The sequence below is a fragment of the Cebidichthys violaceus genome, unplaced genomic scaffold (genome assembly GCF_023349555.1).
Source record: "Cebidichthys violaceus isolate CVI_PGR_0920_01 unplaced genomic scaffold, fCebVio1.0.p SCAF_15, whole genome shotgun sequence".
In the NCBI taxonomy this organism is placed as follows: Eukaryota; Metazoa; Chordata; class Actinopteri; order Perciformes; family Stichaeidae; genus Cebidichthys; species Cebidichthys violaceus.
In genome coordinates this window covers 8,010,769-8,033,280 of record NW_027176318.1, presented here as the reverse complement: position 1 = coordinate 8,033,280, position 22,512 = coordinate 8,010,769, and the positions used below count along the sequence as shown (strand labels likewise).

Here is a 22,512-nt window from a genome sequence, read left to right as displayed (position 1 = left end):
TGAACTGTTTTAGATAGGTCCTATTTGTTACCTGCATGATGCACTCAAAGTTTTTATATGTAATCTTGGTTCTTGTTTGTCTCTGCAGTGACACTTGTCCTTGTTTGCGCACATTTGGCCGTCCGACCCCGTATTTTTCCAGACCCTGCTGTTGCGTCACGGAGCCCGTCAAGGCCTAATTAAACCCAGATTGAGAAAGAACATAGATCCAGCCCCCTTTTTCCACCCAGTTCAAATACGCGCCCTGCACTGGATTTTGTTCGGAGTGCATTAAGAGTTGGACTTGCAAGTTAAATTGTAACCACTGACAGACTTTACCGGCTACGTGGAAATTATTAAAAGACAGCACGATGGCGGGACTCAAGGTAAGGCAGCGTTTACTCTATTCTACATTGTCTTTAATGCAACGCCAGAAATATGCAAACTTCTGCATCGAGCCTGAATAGAGCCGAACCGGACCTGGTGGCTGGCTGAGGGGCGGTGTTGCCTCCGGCCAATCGGAGTGCTGCATTCAGCAGCTGCCCAGATGTGGTCTGAGACGCGTCGGCAGCTTCACAGAACAATAGTATTTCAGTGGGAAAGCCTAATATCAATAGAAACGAAAACAGTTGGAATTCATGTATTTTGGTAACGGCCATTAAAAGTTGGTTGCAAATGACTTGAGCCTGCATTGGCTCTCTGTGCACGTTTTTTGATCGTTTCTTTGATAGGCGAGTATAATGTCTACGTGTTAAGGCGTTAGGGACAAGTAAAGTGTTTTGTCAGCTGGTTGGCATAAGTTTTCACTCAAAAGCGTTTTAAGATTGAACGTGACTAAATGACTCATTATGACTGACAGTTCATGCGATTTTAACATTTTCTGCTGTGTTTTGGAGCTTGTGTCTTTTTTAATGTTACTCTTAGTTGAGTTAAATACAACTGTGTATAACATCCTTTCACGAGGAACAAACTAGAGTCTGAAACATTTTTTTACGCACGCACCAAAGGCACATGAACGCGCACATATGGAACTCATTCATGCCCGTGAGTGAGCTTTTTGCAGACCAACAATGACTCAGCAAGATTTCTTTACATCGTGCCAATATTTCTATTTGTGTGGTAGGAGAAGACATGGTTGCTGATGAGCAGCGCCAGTGCAGAAGGATAGTGGAGTAATAATCCTATCATAATTGAAATATTGATCAAAAAGTAGGCTACTGTGGAGGATGTTAGTGTAATTACTCTCTGTAACACAATAACAAAAATAATGGATGACTGCGAGGGGGAAATTTGGCATAACTGCAGTTTGTTTTATCATAGATCTAATGTGAATCAATATGACAACAATTAACAAAAAGACAAGCCTTAATGACAAGCCTTCAAATTTAATTATAACCAGCATGAACACATTTATCCTGCATCACAATGAAGCCCCATGATGTTTACATGTGATTTTTTTTAATTTTTCACTTTAACTTTAACTGAGTGTTGAATGTCTCTTGCAGTACATGAGCGGTTTTGGGAACGAGTTCTCTTCTGAAGACCCTCGCTGTCCTGGATCTTTACCTGAGGGACAGGTAACACACACATCCACTAAAAGACATTGTGGCATTCATTCATTGGATTATTTATTCAATAGTTTAGCTATTTTTTGTTTATTTTTTTGCCTAAGTTATTTGCATGAATACTTAATGATATACAATGGGAGTTAGAAGGTGGGACTCCATGTTTCACAGGAAAATATGAAAATCTAAGCTGCATAGCCAGCTTATATGACTACAAAAGAATGAAATCAAACACTAGATTGAGCTTCAGACAAACTTATGCGCACACATCTTATGACACACCCTGTCTGAACACACTGCATTTTGTCTCTACAGAACAATCCTCAGGTCTGTCCCTACGGCCTCTATGCTGAGCAGCTCTCCGGCTCTGCCTTCACCTGCCCGCGGCCAGCCAATAAGAGGAGGTATTCATCTGTTCCTGACATTTAAATGAGCTCTTTTACCACTATAAGACCAAATGTAGCTTAGACATAGCGCATGACTTAACGTTGGTTCTTTCTCTTCCACCAGCTGGTTGTACCGCATCTTGCCGTCCGTCAAGCATAAGCCTTTTGCTGCGGTGCCCTGTGGGAATCTAACAGATAACTGGAATGAGGTGGAACCTGACCCTAACCAGGTATATAAAGGCTCAAAATGAAGCGTTCCTGTTCATTTTGTCAGAAAAACTGCGTATCCTGTGTAAGTCCCTGAAAACTTGTTTTCACCTTTCAAAGACCTCTATGAATGTAATATTCACAATAAGATAAAATAAATTATAGTCTAGTAAAAAAATTATGTATTATGTTAAAAAGAATAGTTTGGAATTTTTGGCAAATAGGCTTATTTGCTTACTTGCAGAGAGGTAGATGAGAAGATTGATAAAACTCTCACGTGTGTCAATAACATGAAACTACAGCAAGTTAGCTTAGCTGGAAACAGAGGGAAACAGCTAGCCCACCAGCTACCAGCACCTCTAAAACTCACTCATGAACATGTTAGATCTTGTTTGTTTAATCTGTAACAAAAACTAAGTGAACTCCAGCAGCGACTAACTAGCTCCTTATGCTAAGCTAAGCTAACTGACTGCCCGCCGTAGCTTCATATTTTCCGTACAGACATGACAATGATCTTCTAATCTAATTATCTCGAGAAAGCCTGTAAGTGTAATATGCCTTCACTTATCTGATTAATTCCTTTAAATTCTCTGTAGATGAGTAAACAGATTCTGACTCTGAGGTTTCTCTCACAGCTGCGATGGCTGCCGTTCACCATCCCCAAATCTACAGAGAAGAAAGTGGACTTTGTGGCTGTGAGTTTGTCTTGTTTTTTTTTTCCCCATGTTATTTTGTTTTTCATTAAAGATCCATTAAAGAGCTCACTGATTGGGATTGCTGTATGTTGCAGGGTCTGCAAACGGTCTGCGGTGCCGGAGATGCCAAATCTCGCGACGGCATCGGCATCCACGTGTACACCTGCAACACCTCCATGGTTGACAGGTGAGTATGTATCTGTGTGCAATTGTGTCCGCTCATCTAACAAATAGATGCATTTTCACATATCAAACAGCTACAAAATCTTTCGTTATGCTTTGAAGATCATTTCTAAGCGCTCTCTCTCTCTGTCTCTCTCTCTCTCTGTCTCTCTCTCTCTCTCTTTCTCTCTCTTTCTCTTTTCTTGTGTTCCAGGTGCTTCAACAACTCAGATGGAGACTTTCTGATTGGTGAGGAAAAGGGCTGATGATGTTTTCGCTGTCAACCATCACAAGAACAATGATAGCTCAATCCTCAGCCTTTCTTCTCCTTCAAATTTTCTCTTCTCTGTTTGTTCCTCAAGTCCCCCAGCAGGGTGAGATCTTGATCACCACAGAGTTTGGGAAGATAATGGTCGAGCCAAACGAAATCGGTGTCGTCCAGGTGAGGTCTATGTTTTTCATCTCCCCAGTTTTCACACAGAAGTCTGTGTCTGCCCCCCACACCCCACACCCCACTTACCATATTTAGAAAGAGATAGTTTCAAAAATCACTTTAAAAGTAAATAACAGTGGAAAGAGGTTCGAGCTACAGAAAGCCTAACCACCAGGATGCACGCTTTTCCAAATACAGTAGTCCATGAACCCATAAGTGCCCCCAGCATCGGTACATCCCACATGTGATTCATAACAGCATTAAATTTCCTTTCACCACCACTTTGTGTGTTTTGTCCAGCAAGGGATGCGCTTCAGTGTGGATGTGTTTGGAGAAACCAGAGGCTATATACTGGAGGTGTATGGAGCCCATTTTGAACTCCCTGACCTGGGACCCATAGGTGTGTGTTTGTACGATGTTTGTGAGGGTTATTTCTTAGAGCATGTTCATCTTTCCTTGAAAGCAGCACACCAACCCCTTTGTGTGTGTTTCTTGCAACTGCCAGTAGTTGTCTGAATCAATTTTTGACCTTCTCCCCAAATCTGTCATATTTTTAGCCAAGCTAGCATCATAGAGATGGAAATGTCAGTAGGTCAGTTGATTCACCACTTTGGTCCAGACCAAAATATTATACCAATGGATGGATTGCCATGGAATTTGGCACAGATATTCATGTTTCTATGGGATTTTAATAACCTTAAGTGGAATTTGGCACAGATATTCATGTTTCTATGGGATTTTAATAACCTTAAGTGATCTATAAACTATTTATCTAGTGCCATCATCAGGTCAATATTTCAATTTGTACAATACTTTGGTTTATGACCAAACAGCTGCAAAATGAATGACAACAATCAGCCTCAGCTGTACTTAGTTTTTGCTAATTTGCAAATGTAAGCATGCAAACACGCTAAACTACAATGGTGAACATGGTGTATACCTGCTAAACATCAGCATGTTAGCATTGTGAGCATGGTAGTGTTTAGCTTGAAGTATGGCTGTGCCAAAGCACAGACACACAGAGTCGCTAGCGTGTAGTATTGTTAGGAAATATTTCAAGTTTTTGGTGTGTGTGTGTGTGTGTGTGTGTGTGTGTACATATGTATGACCATGCATGTATGTTTTGCAGGAGCTAATGGTCTGGCCAACCCTAGAGATTTCCTGTGTCCAGTTGCTTGGTACGAGGATCGCGAAGTGGCCACGGGTTACACCATCATCAACAAGTACCAAGGAAAGCTCTTCGCCTGCCAACAGGTGCTTTTTTTGGTTGACATTTCCTTTTGCGTGTGTGTCAGTACACTCACATGTACACTGACACGTTTGGCATATTTGCCCTATTAGCCTATTTAGGTTTGTGTTCGCTTCAATAAACACCATCGAACCACAACGATGATTAACAGGAAACCTATCCAAGTGAAGCATATGATCCATTAGCCGTTTCTGCCAAATGAATTGCCATTCCTGATGATTTAATATCGAAGTTCTAGCTGTTAACTATGCAGCAGGTTTCCACCCTGACTCCCTTATGAGCCTTAATCACTCATAATTAGTTAAGGCATTCTGGCGTTACAGGCAGTGTACCTGTGAAGCTCTGCTTTGTCTCAACTTAAGCTTTAATTTCACCATATTTCACTCAGGGAATGATCCCGCCCCTTCCGAAATGTCCTGTTGGGCGCATAATTGGATCGACACATAATGTCTGACAGGAGGTTTTTTACCGAGACAGGGAGGAGGTGGGAGGAGAAGTTTGTCAGGGGTGGGGGTTGGGGTGTTGTAACCGTGGAAACCATGTCAAACCACACTGTTATTATTCATTGTATGAAATGCACCGGGGCAATATACTGTCGTTTTTGTAGCACAACAAACATGTTTCCATCGATCTAGCTGCCTCTACTCGAGTATCCGCCCTGTTATGTAGATGTCAGAGGTGGAGGCTCTTTTCCTGGTGTTCACCCTTCCCCGAGCGAAGAGGGTGAGGCTGCAGGAGTAAGAAAATAAGGTGGGGGATGCTAGCCTCATCTCAAGGAAGATGCTGGCGCTCCCGTCTGGTCCTGCTGTTTTGTTCCCCCGCAGCGTGTCGAAATTGCTCAAATTAACTTATTATTTGCTTGACTGGGCCAATATGTTTGTGTTTTGTGTGCATGTGTGTGCAAGTACTTGCTCTCCTCCATTTTCCATTCATTTTAATCGACTGTAGTGGAGTTACCAACAGATGAATGTCCAAGAAATTACCTGCACTAGCTTCCCCAAAGGCCTTTTTGTACGGTAACTCCTGTAAATCGCATGTGTGGTTCAGATTCTTTCTTGGTGTTAGTTATGTAATTTGTATGAATTCACTTATGCACATGTTTGTGTATGCATATGTGTTCTTATTGTTAGTGTGTCGTAGCTGTTCATGTGTGGAAGTGTACGTGAGCATGTATGTAAGGAGCACGGAGGTCACTCAAGAGGGAGTTTGAGTTGTAATGAACTATATTGATTTTTAGAACTGTTGTTGAATGTCTTTTTCGTAGTGGCGTTATCAGAACAGAGAAACTATATGAAATTGCTGCGGTTTTAACAATCAAGATAAAGAAATATCTCTGCACCCACTGTTACTGCTGCTCCCTCCCTCCTAACTGCACCGCAGCGAGCGTCAGAATGCTCAAAGTTTGGGAAAGTTTGATTGTGAAGCCAATTACCCCATAATACCTGGAGCCGTGTATCACAAAGAACAGGGGGGATGAAAGAGAAGAAAGAATGAAAGAAGCACACTCTCTTTCACAATCAACCCTTTTCATTATGCCCAGTTTTTTTTCTCTCTTTATGTCAAGAAGTACTCTCTCTGGGAATTTAAGACTACAAAGACATTATTCATTATTCCTTTTTCCCGGTGAAAAGCTCAATTTAAAGTCTTTTGTGTTTGTTGCTCAGGCAGACTCGTTTTATTTGTTTGCTTCTGTGCTCTGCACGTAGGATTTCTCTCCATTCAATGTGGTAGCTTGGCATGGGAACTACACACCTTACAAATACAACCTGAAGAACTTCATGGTTATCAACGTTGTGGCCTTCGACCATGCGGTGAGAGTCATGTTTAAACACAAAGACACGCGCCAATGTCAACAAATTCATTAATTTCTCTTTGCTTTCTGCTCTTGAAGTATATTGAACTGTAAACATCTATAACTCTCCCTTACACATTACGGTTTGATCTTCCTATAGGATCCATCCATCTTTACTGTGCTGACTGCCAAATCCACGCGACCAGGTGTGGCGATTGCTGACTTTGTCATCTTCCCCCCTCGGTGGGGTGTGGCTGACCACACCTTCCGTCCACCATACTATCACCGTAGGACCACAATAACACACACACACACCCACACACACACACACACACACACACACACACACACACACACACACACACACACACACACACACACACACGCACACACGCCTTGCCTCAACTCTAAAGCGGTTGTTTGCATGTTGCACGGGAGGAGAGATTGACTAAAAAAAGCAGAAACAATGAATTTTGAGAACTAGGCTGTTGAGCTTAAACTGAATCCTAATTTGAATGGAAATGTAAAATTCGCTCTTGTGAAGCTCATTTCAGTTTATCATGAAATGAAACAAGCCAGCCAGAAACTAACATGTCAATTTACACAACCAGTGTCAAGACAGCAGGTGATAACAATCCACCTGCTATGACTTTTTTTTCTCGACTGAGGCACCGCCACAGCACCTTTTGTCTGTTTTCACCACAGATCTATAAAGCCATCTAGTGGAAATCAGTGCTGCAGCTCCATTATACACGCTGAACTGTGCCTGGTACAGCGTTGCATTACAGCTCCTCCTGCTTGTCACTTTAGGTAACTGCATGAGTGAATTCATGGGTCTGATCAAAGGCCACTATGAAGCTAAAGAGGAGGGCTTCCAGCCAGGAGGGGCCAGCCTACACAGCATAATGACCCCACACGGGCCGGACGCCGAATGCTTTGAGAAGAACAGCACTGCTGAGCTCAAACCTGAGAGGGTGGCTGAGGGAACCATGGTAAAGAGAAGAAACAGCAACTTTCTGAAACCGTGTCAATGGCATCAGTGATTAAATGTGTCTCGTCTTTTCTTTCTGCAGGCTTTCATGTTTGAGTCGTCCTTCAGTATGGCAGTGACCAAGTGGGGTCTACAAACATGCCAGAGGCTTGACAAGACCTACCATCACTGCTGGGAATCTCTCCGCAGCCACTTCAATCCCAACTGGAAGCCCAGCAAACAGTAGTAGAACAAAGTGACTCAGAAGAGATTTGATCCAAATATATAATTGTTAAATAAAGACAATAAAAATGTAATTTCACTTTAATAAATATAACTCAAACCAACATGTTTGTGCAACTTGGCTTTCTTTGTGTTGTTTATGTCTGTTAATTACAATACAGACATGTAAACAACTAAGATTGGAGTTGCACAATTAAGATTAAAACTATGACATTTGACAGATTTGCTGTCATGTTCGTAATAAAAATTACCACTAGGCTGCAAAAGGAGTTTCTGTACATGCAACTGTATGCTGAACATGTACATGCATTCTGTCTCTTCTGTACTTGGACCAGTTATCTTTAATTTAACATTATCCCACAAATGTCACTTGTGGCCACAGTGGTTGTTTAGCAAAAGTTACATAGCCTCGCTTTGAACTGTGACTTGCTCAGGGGCACCTCAGTGATCATTGATGGTGAAGACAAGTGTATCTTGATTACTTTTCTTGTGCAGATTTTAATGTATGTGGCAAGGGATTGCAGCTGGTAATCGTATTGTCGGCAACATTGTTTCCACTTCCAACTAAAATGTAAATTCAGTCTTGTTGTCTCCGAGGTGAGCCTCACTGCCCCAATGTCTACTGATCCTGCACATTTATATTTTTCCCACTTTTGCCTCACCAATCACAACCACATTACTGTTTTTGACAATATAATTTTATTTAGTTGATAATAATTACACAGACATCACTAGAACACAAAGGAGGTCTTTATACAACAGAGCTCATGATGACAAACTGAACTTGCGCTCGAAGGTTCCAGCCTTGATCTGCGCCTCCTTCCTATCCTGTAACACAGACGATAACAGATGATGAGTTAATACAGCAGAAGAAGTGATCAAGCAAAGAAAGGTCAGGGCATCATGTCTCATACCCTGTCTGTCTTGAAGACGTAGTAAAGGACGAAGAGAGGCACAACTCCAAACATTGCACCCATCAGAGATGTCTTGAACGTGGGCCTGAAGGTTGCGTAGGGGTTGGCGCGTGCGTACACCCAGCGGGTCAGGGCCGGGTCTTCCTGTAGAGACGGAAGCATGCGATTCAATTTTCAATGGTCAGCCTGTAAACTGAATCTTTGCAGGGTAGAGAAGGATAAGAGTCAAACTATTATATACTACACATTACTAAAGCAAAGACAAAAGTATAAAAGATATAGTATGATGTCATGATGCTACAAAACTGTTTTACACTACACAACAAACCTATATCCAAAAGCCGTTCATTTCATTAGGAAAACACAGTAAAAGAAACTTTACAACAGACAAAAGGGAGAATACTAGGAGGTATCCCTCTGCAGCCTACTTTTGATGTAGGCTACAGGTGCCAATAATACAAAATGAATAATTGCAGAACTCTATTTAGCTGCTTCAGTTTCAGGGTCCTGGTATTGTGCACATTGGCTCACTGTCACGGCTTACAGGGACACTTGGATAAACCCGAGTCATTGTTAATATTATTAGGAACACCTGTTCTTTTCCTACTATGTCACAAGCTGTCTGCCTCAAAACTGCATGCATTAAGTCGATACGTTTGTGTGAGGAGTTGTGTAGTTACAACTTGATTGATTACAGTTTAATTGATTGATGCAGCTGGAGATTTAGCAGTCTGGACAAGGCTCTGTTCAGCTGCAGGGTTGAAAGGGACAGGTATGTAACTAACAATTAACGTTACCTGAAATGATGTTTAACTTATAAACTGTGTATTGACTCCATCTCTAGCATTATGGCAACAGTGTAGCACTTGACTAAGTCTAAAAAAGACATACGAAAGAAGACAATTTACAGACAACAACAACACAAAGTATAGCTAACGTTACTGTAGGTCAGTTGTTCGTCCAAACTAAAACCCTACACAACAGCATGCACATCAATATGAGACACTACAGTCTATACAAAGAACGTTACTCTTCAGTAAAACTGCGTTCGTGGGACTTGTGAGCACTGGCATGCTAACGTTAGCGAGCAGCCTGAGCCATTTCCAAGGGTGACATTGCTAGCTAGCTAGCAGGTAGCCACTCACGATGAGCTCTTGTCTGTGCGGGTTATTGAGCTGCGTCTGGTACTGCCTCTTCAGATTCGCTCGTAGTGTGGCCCTGTCTTCTTCGGCGCGTCGCTGCTCCGGCGAGACGTTGAAATACTCATTTGGGTCCAGAGTTTTTGGCCGACTAGCCAAGGGCGCCTCTCGGTAGTCCGCCATGATTGTTTGATGACGGGCAGGACGTGAACTCGTGAAGTCTCGCGTTGAATGCAGGCACCGTCACCACAGCAACATCAAACTTTCTCTCGCTGCAGGCCCAGCAAATGAAACAATGAGCGCAAATAACAAGAATCAAGAAACGAGTGTTGTGGGTGAAAGTGATGATGACTTTCAGTATGAGGACGTCTCTCTGGCGGATGACTGGAGTTTGACTGAAGGAGAGGAAGATTTGGAGGCAACGGTGAAAGCTATCCGAGACCGCGCAGAGGCTTCTTCTCCCAGACCCAACGCGACCTCCATCACACGTCAACCCCAGGCCGTGGATGACTTTTTACGCAACTTTCTTTTCCAAATGGGTATGCTGGAAACACTCGATTGCTTTCAGACCGAGTGGACCGGAATGGTGCAGAAAGGACCGGTGGACACAGAACTGGTTGGTGTGGTACCGGACGTGTACGCGCAAAACCAGCGTCTGGAAAACGAGCTGAAAGACGCGCAGCGGGAGGGCGAGGAGTACAGGCGGGCAGCATCTGCCGGGGATGAGACACTGGCGAGGGTCCGGAAAGACAGAGACCTCCACCGGCTGCAGCATCAGCGTGTTGTCCAGGAGAAAAACAGGGTCATCGAGGAGATAAGAAAGCTTAAATTACAGTGCGACCACTACGAACCTGCGGCGAAGCGAATGAGTGAAAAATACCAAGCCGTTTTAAAGCAGACCATGCTGATGACTTTGGAGAGGGACAAGGCCTTAGGACAGGTGAACAGGACAGGAGAGCCAAGTGGGACAACCCACCCAGCGATCCAGCCAAGACCTCCAACATCTGCAAATAGTCCAAGGAGTCAGACTAGGGGGAAGTCAGGGAAGGCAGCTGTTTGTTGAATTAAATACACTCATAAGACTACAGACTGTTTTTTACTTCACTACAATCATGAAGAAAATTTACTTTATACTGCACTATATTTAATTTCTGTCATACATATTTGTGTGTATGTGACTTTACATCCAAAACAGTACACTATAATAATAATAACATGCACATATTTTATCCCTCATATCCATTGGGATATTGACACACATTGATGTATAACATGAAATGCAACAGCTGTTATTTTTGAATTATTCTGCCTGGATATCCACAGTAAAAATGTTTGCTTCGTTATTGTGTTTTGTTAGATTTACCTTGAGTTCATTCCCATCATAGTCTACCTTGTCCAAGGCGGTGAGATTTTTCTTTTGGCGACACACTGATATATGTAATAGGCAGAAATTATATTTTAATTTATATAATCGTCAATATACTTCTTCACTCCATGTCACTCAGACATTCTTTTTTTATCAGCCACCTGTCATTGCTCTGTTGTTGAGGTTCAGACATGGTGCATTATAGAATATAACCACAAGAGGGCAATCTCTAGCAATCTGTACATTACCACAGAGTGGATATCAACTGCAGCCTCAATTTGGACCAGAGAAGGAGAATTTGTAATAGCAGCAATCTGCTGAGCTGCATTTAGAGATAAATCAGTAGTACCAGTGTCGTTCCTGCTCAAATGAGTGCTCATTTTTCCACATAAATGCTACCACTTGTTAGCATGGGGTTTAGAGCCACTACAGTGCTTACATTGCAATTTCAACTTACTATGTGCACTGAAATTACATTAGAATCCCAATGCAAAGATCACATTTTAGGGTATAATAACCACCTATAGATGGTCAGAACAATAAATCATTGTATTGGCACAGTGCAATATCACATTCCTACTTTTTTGCAGCTATATTTAATTTTGTAAGAGTTTGCTCTTTATTACACCAGCGTGATTGAATTTAAGAATAGCTGCACTATAGTTGTAGAGCCTTTTGAAAGATGTCTCAGCGACTTTAAAATCGGATTATGCAATAAAGATACAACTTCTCACAGGGATTCTTCTTTTTCTCCTTACTCTTGCACTTCAAACTCGAGTTGTAGAGTAGAGAGATTCTGAAAGAGCTCTTTGATCCGGCGAGACCCAGGCAAAGCAGTACGTGTGGCAAAGTGATTTATTGTCCTCTCAGGACCTTTGCAGTTTTGAAACATCCATTTATGACTTTAAAATTCAATGTGTGACCACACTCCCCGGCCAACAAGCCTCCCTTCTCTCTTTCCATAATGTTCAGGGAGACGTTTAGCATCAAATGAATTATTAATATGTTGTTACACTGGCACCCGGCAGACCTCCTGGACTTGGTATTGAACTTTGGGAAGTTTCTGAGCTGTGGGCACAATAGCAAACAAAGACTCTTTTGTCTCCCGCTTTTCTCTTTCCTCCTTACAGCTCCGTCAACCTCCACATCCCTTTATGTCTTTCTTTCCTCAGAACATTTGGTATTTTAGTCTTTATCGTACATCACTGATGCTGACTGAGATTTATTCGGATGCACTCACTGTGCAAAGCGTTTGACAAATAATAGAGAGATAAAGATGTGATACAGATATGGAGGCAGCTATACAGACTGAGAGATAGTAATGGAAAGTCATGGAGGGTTTCTATCAGCAGTCTGTGCTACCTTGCAAGACTTAATCACTCCCAGTCATCACAAGTCTTTTGCGTTGTTTCGGTCTTCTAAAATGCGAGCCGGGCTTGGAAAGTGGAAGCAGGTTTCTTTTCTGACCACACGCTTAAAGTACTTTTCTCCTTATTCTTCCCCAAAGGTCCCCTGAAGTGGTTTGCAGACTGAGACAATGACCTAATGTGTTATGCTCTCTATACTTATTTGTGATATTTCCTGGCCCCGAGACTTCATTACTCTGCTGCCCTTGAGGAATGTAACTCAGGAATGTAATGTTCCTTTCCTCCCTTGTTTTCATCTACAGTACATAATTGTGCCAGTTTAGAGCCTTTGTAAATTTCACAAATGGTTACAAAGTCAATGAACTGGTGGTTGGAGGCAGGAGGCTTGCTATTTGCAGCCAACAATTTGTACCTCCCATGCCCTTGTTACCTTTTCCGGCCCACCCACCTCTCCCTGCATCCCTGATTCCTCATGTCTGAGGAGCATGGTTGTCTTTCAGAGCCTTTTGTAAGAAGTTTTCAACTTTGTGGCTCCATCCTAAATGTCTGAGGCTGATTTGGAATTCCTCCCCTGCCTGGCCGACTCCCTGAGCTGCCCCCTCAGCTCCTCTCTCCGCTGACAGCCCTGTCCACTTCACGGCCCGCGACGACCTTTGTGTCATACTAAAGAGAATGAGAAGGAGAGCCCGCCTGGCTCAGGCTGAACCAAACCTGCTTCGTATCCCTTTATCTCTCTGCCTCTGTGCTTATTTCTCACTGAATCCTTTGTCTTGTTTATACAACTGAATTACACCAGGCTTTGAATTCTGATTGATTGAGAGAGATGGCCTGAGCCTCGTTACCAGCCTTATATATGATGTGTTGGCTCCTCGTTCCTTGAGTTATATTTTTAAGAAATGCGGCTCTCTCCATTTATCATCAATTCTCTCTGCCTTCCTATTCTAATCTATATCCATGGAATTGATTCACCCTGTCTGAGAGTATTCCCTTCTTAATAAATCAGTTTACCATGGACCTATATAGTGGGCAGAGGGTCAATCTCAGCAATATTTTCTGCTTTAATGTACTGAGCAGGGCAGAGATGGGACCGTGGCAGTGACTCAGCATGCATCCATCATCTTCAAGGAGTGCGACGCAGATGAATTGCCCAGAGACGGAATTGACAAAATCTTTATTTAATCTATGTTCATTTTAGCGCTCAGCTTTTTGGATCAGTTTTCAGATTTCTTTCGCATTATCCTCTCCAAGTTAAAGGGATTTATTATCCGTGAATTCCTCAAAGTGAAGGATGTGGGGACTCCTGATGCTGCTGTCAAGATTAGTGTCCAGCATGTTGTCACCATGTTGAACACCATGTAAAACCAGATTTGGTCAAGATTGTAATGTCTTTGCTTCTATTGGGTTAAGGAAAGTCTTGAGAAACCCTTTTAAATGCAGTGGGTGAACTCAAAATGTGTGTTGTTCAAGTTTAAACCAACACTGTGTTTTTCTCAGTAATTTTCCAATCCTAGCCGTTGTTGAATTTCCACCTTGACTTGACCTTGATTTGACCTTGATTTGACCGGGGGCCTGGGAGGCCCCCGGTCAAATCCATATGAGTTGATTGAGCATAACAATAATAATAAGTAATTTTGGGAAATGCACTTATTTGCTTTCTTGCCGAGATTTACTTGAGAAGAATTATACCACTTTCCTGTGGTAAATATGAAGCTAAAGGAAACTGCTTCGCTTAGCATGAAGATTGGGAACAGCTAGCCCTGTTATCTGCCACACTATTTCTTGGCCAGTCACTTTCTGAAGCTAAGCTAAGCTAATCCTATCCTGGTTCTACCTTGATATTTAGCATAAAGATATGCTATCAGTTTAAACTTTTAAGCCAACACTGATGTTTCGTAATTCTTTTACGAAACATCGTATAACGTAGAGTAGTTTTTACCCAAACCATTAGCAACATCATAGCAGTCTATGTGCTGTACATTGGTGAAGTATAGCCTACTCTCATTAGAGGCTGTGACTACAAAGTTTGATCTAAATAAGATTTCAGCCATGTCAGACATTTGTTTTTAGTGACAAAATGAAGGGATTGCAGGTGGCAGACTGCCTCTGGATGTGCAGACAAAGGCTTCGTTTATTATAAGAAGCGGACAGAGCCTTGAAAAGTCAATGAATTCTGCATTGGCCCATAAATAACCCTCCCGCTGCCATACATGTAGAAAGGTCAGCAGGCTGATGCATTGAGCTGACGTCACAACACTGTTACTGAGGACTTACACATATCACACATACATCTTTGTTTCTCTCTCGCTCTCTCTGCCTTTCTACTAATTAGGGCCAGAGTGATTTGACAGGGCCGGGCCGCTGTGACAGCAGTCACTGGAAGTCTTGACAGGCAGAGTTAGGGAGGCTGTTTGGGGGAGGTGATGTGAGGCGGGAGAGGAGTGACACACGAGGTGAGGGAAGACAAGCCAACGCCCTGTATCTGATCTGATGGGAAGTGGCAGGAGATGAAGAGAAGGAGCCAAATTCTGCCTGAAAGCATGGTCATAGTCTGAGGTCAGCGAGAACAGAGAATAGACGAGGAGAGCCACTCAAGGAATACTGAGTAGGGAATACCTTGTCCATCACTCGCTACAGCTACAATAGGGGAATACACTTCTTATCAAGAGTTAGATAAGAACATTGATTCCACTCTCACGTCTGTACACTAAATATGAAGCTACCGATAGCAGCCGTACAAATTAAACAGATGAGATAAATGTGTTAATTAGTGAGTTTTGGAGGTGATGGTCGATTTTGTTAACTTTGAACAGAGCCAGTTTCCAGTCTTTGTGGTTGCTATGTTGGCCAAATAAGCCCATTTCCCAAAATGTCAATCAGTTCCTTTTTAGGATTCTGATTGATCCTTTCCGTTGATGGGCAAAATATACCTTGCTTAATTGCTGAACTAATCAAAGATGGAGCCGATGATGTGCGGAACCAGGCGAAGTTTGGCTTTGATCATCTGACTGCTTGTGTTTTTTGACCCATCAGACTTGTTTTCCTCCCGCTTATCACAAAAGTTATGGAAAAAGACCCAATTTGTAAGAAACAGGAATTATCCTTTAAATGGAACAACACAGTAATTCACACTGGGACAAAAACAAAACAAAAGACAAGACGCAGTGTAATGTTTTTCATCACTCTAGGGTTCCGCAGAATATCAGTGTTAAGTCGATCCTATCCTCTTTAAAGATAAACTTGTTACCCACTGCTGATGTGGAACTTGTTTGTGACTGTCTTTTCCCACATTGCATGTTGTTTGGGAAGAGATGCTCCTGTCAACAGAAACTAATACTTACGTTGTGGTTTCCGCTGCTTGAAAAGGATGTTGACTGTAAGCCACTAACTACACACAAACCTGAAGCTGTTATGGGAAATTGTGACATATCTCGCTGCTTGCGCCTTTTCCTACCGCAATCCTATAGATTGAAGGCCTCCAAATTATTTAGTTAGTAGTGATTATCACCAGCTTTGTTCTTAAGGGGATGACTGAACCCAAAGCAGAGCGGAAACAATGCCACACACCATTACGAAACCGCAATGAGTGAAATAAGCTATAAGGATTCCCTTTGTGTTGACCACACAAAGTGACACATCCTCAGATAGAAGTCTGAACTTTAATTTAACATTTACATCACCAGAGGAAATGGGTTTATATGGTTGATTATATTTATAGCTTGTCTGCACTCAGTAATATTGCTTTGTGTGTGTGTGTGTGTGTGTGTGTATATGTGTGTGTGTGTGTGTGTGTGTGTGTGTGTGTGTGTGTGTGTGTGTGTGTGTGTGTGTGTGTGTGTGTGTGTGTGTGTGTATAAGATGATGACAGGGGACTGAGCTGAGGCTGTGTTTCTCTTGTTGGCTCTAACTAGGAATAATAAGGTCTTAGTCCTTATCAGAGCATGGCTGTTTTCCGAGAAATCCGAATGGCATCCTGTGGTTATTTATCACCAAGACGACACCAAGACAGTTCACAACCAGCTAATCTAGGTTATCTGAAGGCATTGTCAAAAGCTCAGGACCTTACACATGTCTATATTCTCCCAAAGCGAGCTGCTGAAGCATATTCTGCGTCAATTATGTGCTTCAGGGAAAATGCCAAGTTTTGAGTTATTTTCCCCCATTGCTTTCTGTTTGTGTCTATAAAACCATAAAAATGAGTACTGCATACCTACGTCATGAGCTGAGGGCTTTGATCAGTAAATGAGCGGAGGATGAGTCATCCTATTCATTTCGATTGCCTTACTCTTTTACACAGGCTTTTTTCCTCATCAGATTGCCTCATACTGGATTTTCTGGTGACATTACTTTGGGTGGGACTCCAATAATTTAGGTGTCATTTTTGCCGCTTTTATTGTTAAACCAACATGCAATCTTGACAATACGGCACTGTTTTTCTGAGTGGTGCCACAGGTGATTTGTTTTAATCTGATGTGCTGTAAATAGAGACCCAGAAGCAGAGCAGCCCACAAAGATCAGATTTGGTGCACACATTTACGTCAGTGTCCTGCAGAAATACTCAAACAAACCCTCTGGTCCAGACCATACTGTGTTTCCATTCCTGGCCAAATGAATTAAAAATGACACAAGATATTTAAATAGACAACGTTTGACTCCTGAAACAGATGGTCTAGACTGCATTTAGATTTTTTTTTCTTCTCTCTCACACACAGGCTATTTGCCCCTGGCTCCTGTAATGTAAATGGATTAAGGCCTTTTATAGAAAAGAGGTTCATCATGCTGTTTAATTCTGCTGCCATCTTTGCCAACCATGCACCATACATGTAACACTTGCCATCTGTAATTGGGGACTTAGTGGTGTTTCAACTCCATGGTACTCAGTTTTATGAATCGGTCACAGTCAGTTTCACAGGCTCTTGAGTGGGAAATGTAATGTGTCATTTTTGGGAAAGAGAGGGGGAAAGACTGAGCTGCTACTGTTATACAATTTCTGAATGGAGCTCAGAGTGTAAAACTATTATCCAGTTTATAGAGGAGGCTGCAGTGGAGCATAAAGTCCCTAATGTTTGAAGACTCTTACACCATATGTCTCTACTAAACTTTTATTAAAATATGATACAACACAAGAACTATTTCTGCAAAAATATACCCCCAATCTTCATAAGGAATCTGTGATTAAATAGGTTAGAACAAAATGGCAAACTATAATATTAAAATGGGATCATTTGTGACTTGATTTTATAACATGCAGGAATATATTAGAAACTTAAAATAGTATATAAAAAGTATTCGCAAGTGCAGGCTGGCTGAAAACAGTAATGATTGACACGTGCTTCGAAATGATTTAAAAACCAAATAAACACAGAAATTCTTATTTCAAATTTTCACACTTAACTTCATTTTGTGTTTACATGTCTTTTTAGGGGGGGATTTTGTACACATTTTTTTTTTTACTGCGCACACCCCTTGTCAGGCTTTGCCAAAATGAGAAAGAGCATTTCATTTTGCAGCACTCATCTTCTGTATGCTTCTTTTGGGTCTGTCGTTCTGTCCATCATTCTGTGGATCTCCCTGGAGAGCACAGAACATGTCATTTACATATCTATCAGATTTAGTACGTTTGTGTGTCGGAGAATAGACGCTATAGGATGACTAACCAGGACAGAGAAGGCCCCAGAGCGGCCTGAATTCCTCTTGGGAGGAACCTCGACCTTCACCTGTCTTCTTGCTCTAGTCACCTAGAAGTGAAATCACAGACAGAAGAGTGATGTTTCTGAGCGGTTTCTCTGAGGACATCAAATTATTTCCGAATACTGAAAGAGATTGTGATTGACGTTTTCAAGTGCAAAACTGAAAGGATGTTGCTTGAATGAGCCATTTCAACGAACAGATTATTATGGACCAAATTGAACTAATAAAAAGTAAGGTGGCCTTATAACTCTGCCTGCACATCCGGTGTCTTCGCCCCAGCTGTTCCCCTGCATGGGGGTTGCCATGGAGACTCACCTGTAGGGGGTTGGATTTCTTGTCGTTGCTAAGGAGGGAGAAGGAGCCGAGGCGGGATTTACGCTTGTTCTTTTTCTTACTCGCAGCTTGAACCAAGTGCCGCCTGGACCTATCAGCCTGAGAATCCATAGACACAGGGATTAGTATAGACGTTGATACATCCTGCGCACACGATTGAGCTCTCTTTGAATCTACCGAATTGTATTAGAATTTGGAAAAAACACAATCCAGGTTTTTCAACATTAGTCTCTAGTCTAGATGTTCTTACATGATACTTTTTCAAACAAATGAAAAGTGAACAAATGATGTGGTTTCTGTGGCTCATCTCTGTATTTCAGCACATTCAGATGATTCAGTGTGACTAAAGCTTCGCTGGAGCTGCAGCAGCAGCCACCGCTGTAAACCAGTCCCCACCTTCCCCCGCATTTGGCTTTTACTCACTCTGACTCCCGTGTGACTAACGAGAAGTGGTTTACCTGGGCGAGAGTATTAGGGAAGCCTTTGACGGAGACGGCCCCAGGCAGGCTGGAGAGGCTCAGGTGGGTGGGACCCCTCCGCTCCAACTGTCTCTTACGTCTGAACAAAACCTACAAGGATGAGACGGTCACAACCACATCCACAGCCTCAGAGGGAAACAACAACTTCTGCACGTCTCCCTGTGTGGGAGTGCGTCAATTGTTATGTGAGGTGGATACTGAGTGGAGCACATTGCCCTTTGTCCTGTCCTGCTCTGTCCCGTCCTGCTCTGTCCTGTCCTGTCCCATGTCCCATTTCTCATTGATCTGCACGGAAACGAAGCACTGCTATTTATCCACTTGTTTTCTTAATAAATGGACTGTCACTTTGAGAAAACAACAGGTTTCGGTTTGCCAATTAGAACTTTGTGGTAAATTTATAATGGTGCCACAGGCCATTGAATCAATCAATTATTTCCCTGCCCGCCAAGTGTGGAAATAAAAAAAAGATTGTGTCCAGTATTTTATACTAACTTCCTGCCCTTTCTCCTTTTCCACTCAATGGAAAACAAAGACGACAACACATTGCTACAAAATATTTGCCCCACAATCATTTATGCCGCCATTTAAAGTGCTTGTAGTGATTGCTGTTGACCTACATTTTGATGATTGCATTAGTTTTCACATGAGCTTTGTGGAATATTTGAGAATCAACTGCGGCACAACAGCCGTGCAGTTCAGATTTGGGGGATAATTGCAATATGCATATGTTATTGCCGGGATGCCAGTGTGTGCGAGGGACTCAAGTAAATTATGTTTCGCTTTGATGGTTTCACTGCCGGATAGCTTTGTCACAATTACACGATATCATCATTTGTTTCAGTAATATAGTTATCTAATTATTCAGTTTGCTCGGATTAACGTAATTGTGTTTTGTGTTCTATAAGAAAGAATGAACTCAACCCATCTCAACCTACCTCCCTCTTTCCACACCACCTCATTCCCCTCTGTTGTTTGTTTCTGCCTCATCTATCTAGTTCCATGATGTCTTTTCTCTTATCTTATTTCTGCTGCGTCATTCCCATGACTCTGTCAGAGTAAAACCTGCTCTGAACTGGAGGACAGGGACTAAAGGATTCACAGGTAAGCAGTAACCTTGAGTAGTATAGGAGTGAGTGGTGACACATACCAGTTCTTCAGTTAAGGGTAGCGCCCTCTGCTGCTTCTGATCATCATACTGAGAGGAGGAAGAGGAGAGGATCAAGAATCTGTTGATATTCATACACTGCAGCATGATTCAATGCATACAGACACTAGCTACTGATTGAAAACGCTCATTATCTAATCATGAATATGTGACCATTTAGTGGTCGGCTCCTTCACATTGATTAAGTTTCCATTTAGTTTCAATGTATGGAAATAGTCAGACATTTTTTTAGTGTTTGTGTGTGTCTGTGTGTGTGTGTGTGTCTGTGTGTGTGTGTGTGTGTGTGTGTGTGTGTGTGTGTGTGTGTGTGTGTGTGTGTGTGTGTGTTTTTAAGCAAAATTCAACCTCATCAAAACCTGCCACAATCCATCTGGATCTCTGCTGTTGTGCACATTATATGTTGACGAGTCCATAAATTACTCATTTACTCATTTAATCTGTTCCTTTATAAACACAAGTGACCTTTGCGGAAAACTCAACTAAACCAAACCAAATGTAGCCTCTGAGAAGATGCTCCATCGGTTATTAGTTAGTCCACACCACATCTGAAGCTAAAAATTGCGTGTTCTGTAATTACAACACAAATAACTGCTGCAGAAAAGCACATATGTGGCACAAGCTCCCTCAGATGGAACAGAATTCCCAATGAAAACTCTTTCATGTGTGGGTGAAAATCCTCCTCGCTCCTCGCAGCTGTTGAATCCGTTGTCCAGATGAGTGTGATTACTTTGGACAGAACATGGGGACTGTCCACAGAAAAAATGCTAACCACAAGTTTAAAGTACAACAGCCACTAGCCACATGAAAAGCCAAAAAAGGGAGCTGAAAGATTTTGTTCCACAGTTGTATATTTTTGGTGTGGCTGTAAAAACCATTACAATGAGACTTTGTTTCTGTTAAAAAAAAAAGATACGTCTCCATAGGTCAAGGTTAGACTGTACACGTCTACTGCCATCATGACACATACTTGACCACTACTATCGTCACAGCCGCCTCTTTCCAAGGAGTCAGAGTGAACTTACATTCCAGCAGAGTTACGGGCTTCCTTTGACCCAAGCTACTGTAGAAACACTGACCGCACTTTGTCTGAGCAACAACTAGCCAAATCGGTAAGCTACTGGTCATTTTAACCTAAAATGAAAGTACAAACTGTTAGAGATTATTATTTCTTTATGAATTATAGAGGTGCATCCTAAATGATTTCCCTTATTACATCTCTGCTAATCACATGTAGAAAATGTTGGACGCAGACAAGTTAGAGACTGATTTTTAATCGCTGAGTCAACTGAGATGTGGCTTGTACAAAAGAGAAAGAAATGCCTAAACTATTCTGTAAATTCACTGTAATATTCAACAATTTAAAACATACTATTCTCTTAAAATTAAAATCAAACTGACTTAACATTGACGTTTGAGATGTAGCTCCACATCTCACTGCCAGCTTGCATACATAAAGTGCTCTTTGGCGTCCTTGCTGGAGAAAATGCTGATAATTCAGAATCTTTTCGCTTTCATTTGAAAGAAGGGTTATTATATAGTTAGGTCCAGCAAACAACGTTTCAATAGACTCAAACAGGCTGCACTTACCTCTGTAGTGTCACAACAGCACAGAGGATGACTGATACATAATGAACACCTTTGGTTACCACCGTCCTACCCTAACTATCACATCCATAAGAAGTGCGTCTCTTACCTGTCCGTCTGCGGTCTGTCCCCTGACACACAGCTCTCCCTGTGTTGCTCCTGAGCAGTCGAGGGCGTGTGACAGCAGGCTAGCCTGCAGGCAGAGCACGCACAGCCAGATAGTAAACCCCATGATCCAGGCAAGAACTCGAGTGTTCCCAGCCTCTGTCAGCTCCCTGCTTTATACTCTCGGCTGTGCTAATGGGGAACAGATGCAGGGGAACGAGAGGCCATGCCAGCTTCACGCAGACAAACAGCCCACCACAAGCCTGTGCTCTACGCCAGCCAGTGGCCTGCGGTCCTGCAGAAACATGTCAGACATGTTGAGGGGCCTCCCCCTTTAAAAACTGCCTCCCCCTGCCCCACGAACCCTGCTCAAAGAGCAGGACATTTTCCACTTATGCCTGCATTGTAGCCTCTGCCAAAGTGTGTGTATGTGTGTGTGTGTGTGCCTGTTTGTGTAAATTAGAGAGAGCACAGAGAGAGCAGAGAGAGAGAGAGGAAACTTGTGCTGTCAAACCTCTGTACATAACAAATGAAAAATTGGTGGTTTGGTTCTTGTAATGTCTTGAAGAAATGCTGCATTATGCAGCGAATTAGTCTCCTGGCTGAGTGTGGACGAATCTCTCTCCTTGTGCTTTCCAAATGTGTAGATACAGTGGCTGTTTATACAGCTCTGCAATGATCCAAACACTTC

At 42.3% G+C, this 22,512-nt stretch overlaps 3 protein-coding genes and 1 pseudogene across 3 annotated transcripts; 2 read left to right on the top strand and 2 right to left on the bottom strand.

The window, feature by feature from the left end:
• Nucleotides 1-228: 228 nt before the first annotated feature.
• Nucleotides 229-7,785, top strand: hgd (homogentisate 1,2-dioxygenase). Its single transcript, XM_068709800.1, has 14 exons — nt 229-365; nt 1,485-1,556; nt 1,860-1,948; nt 2,055-2,160; nt 2,773-2,832; nt 2,928-3,019; nt 3,209-3,243; nt 3,357-3,436; nt 3,728-3,827; nt 4,557-4,681; nt 6,383-6,487; nt 6,629-6,755; nt 7,279-7,460; nt 7,542-7,785. The coding sequence occupies exons 1-14, from the start codon at nt 351-353 to the stop codon at nt 7,683-7,685; spliced, it is 1,332 nt and encodes a 443-aa protein (XP_068565901.1). The 5' UTR covers nt 229-350; the 3' UTR covers nt 7,686-7,785.
• A 576-nt stretch (nt 7,786-8,361) lies between these two features.
• On the bottom strand, nt 8,362-9,950 carry ndufb4 (NADH:ubiquinone oxidoreductase subunit B4). The gene is made up of 3 exons (XM_068709798.1): nt 9,741-9,950; nt 8,596-8,739; nt 8,362-8,509 (listed from the first exon to the last, which is right to left on the bottom strand). The coding sequence occupies exons 1-3, from the start codon at nt 9,915-9,917 to the stop codon at nt 8,447-8,449; spliced, it is 384 nt and encodes a 127-aa protein (XP_068565899.1). The 5' UTR covers nt 9,918-9,950; the 3' UTR covers nt 8,362-8,446.
• On the top strand, nt 9,946-11,213 carry LOC137871807 (sperm-associated antigen 16 protein pseudogene; annotated as a pseudogene).
• Nucleotides 11,214-17,550: 6,337 nt separating this feature from the next.
• si:dkey-12l12.1 (uncharacterized) lies at nt 17,551-22,138 on the bottom strand. Its single transcript, XM_068709797.1, has 6 exons — nt 21,826-22,138; nt 20,115-20,162; nt 18,947-19,057; nt 18,471-18,587; nt 18,122-18,202; nt 17,551-18,035 (listed from the first exon to the last, which is right to left on the bottom strand). The coding sequence occupies exons 1-6, from the start codon at nt 21,946-21,948 to the stop codon at nt 17,964-17,966; spliced, it is 552 nt and encodes a 183-aa protein (XP_068565898.1). The 5' UTR covers nt 21,949-22,138; the 3' UTR covers nt 17,551-17,963.
• Between the last annotated feature and the right edge of the window lie 374 nt (nt 22,139-22,512).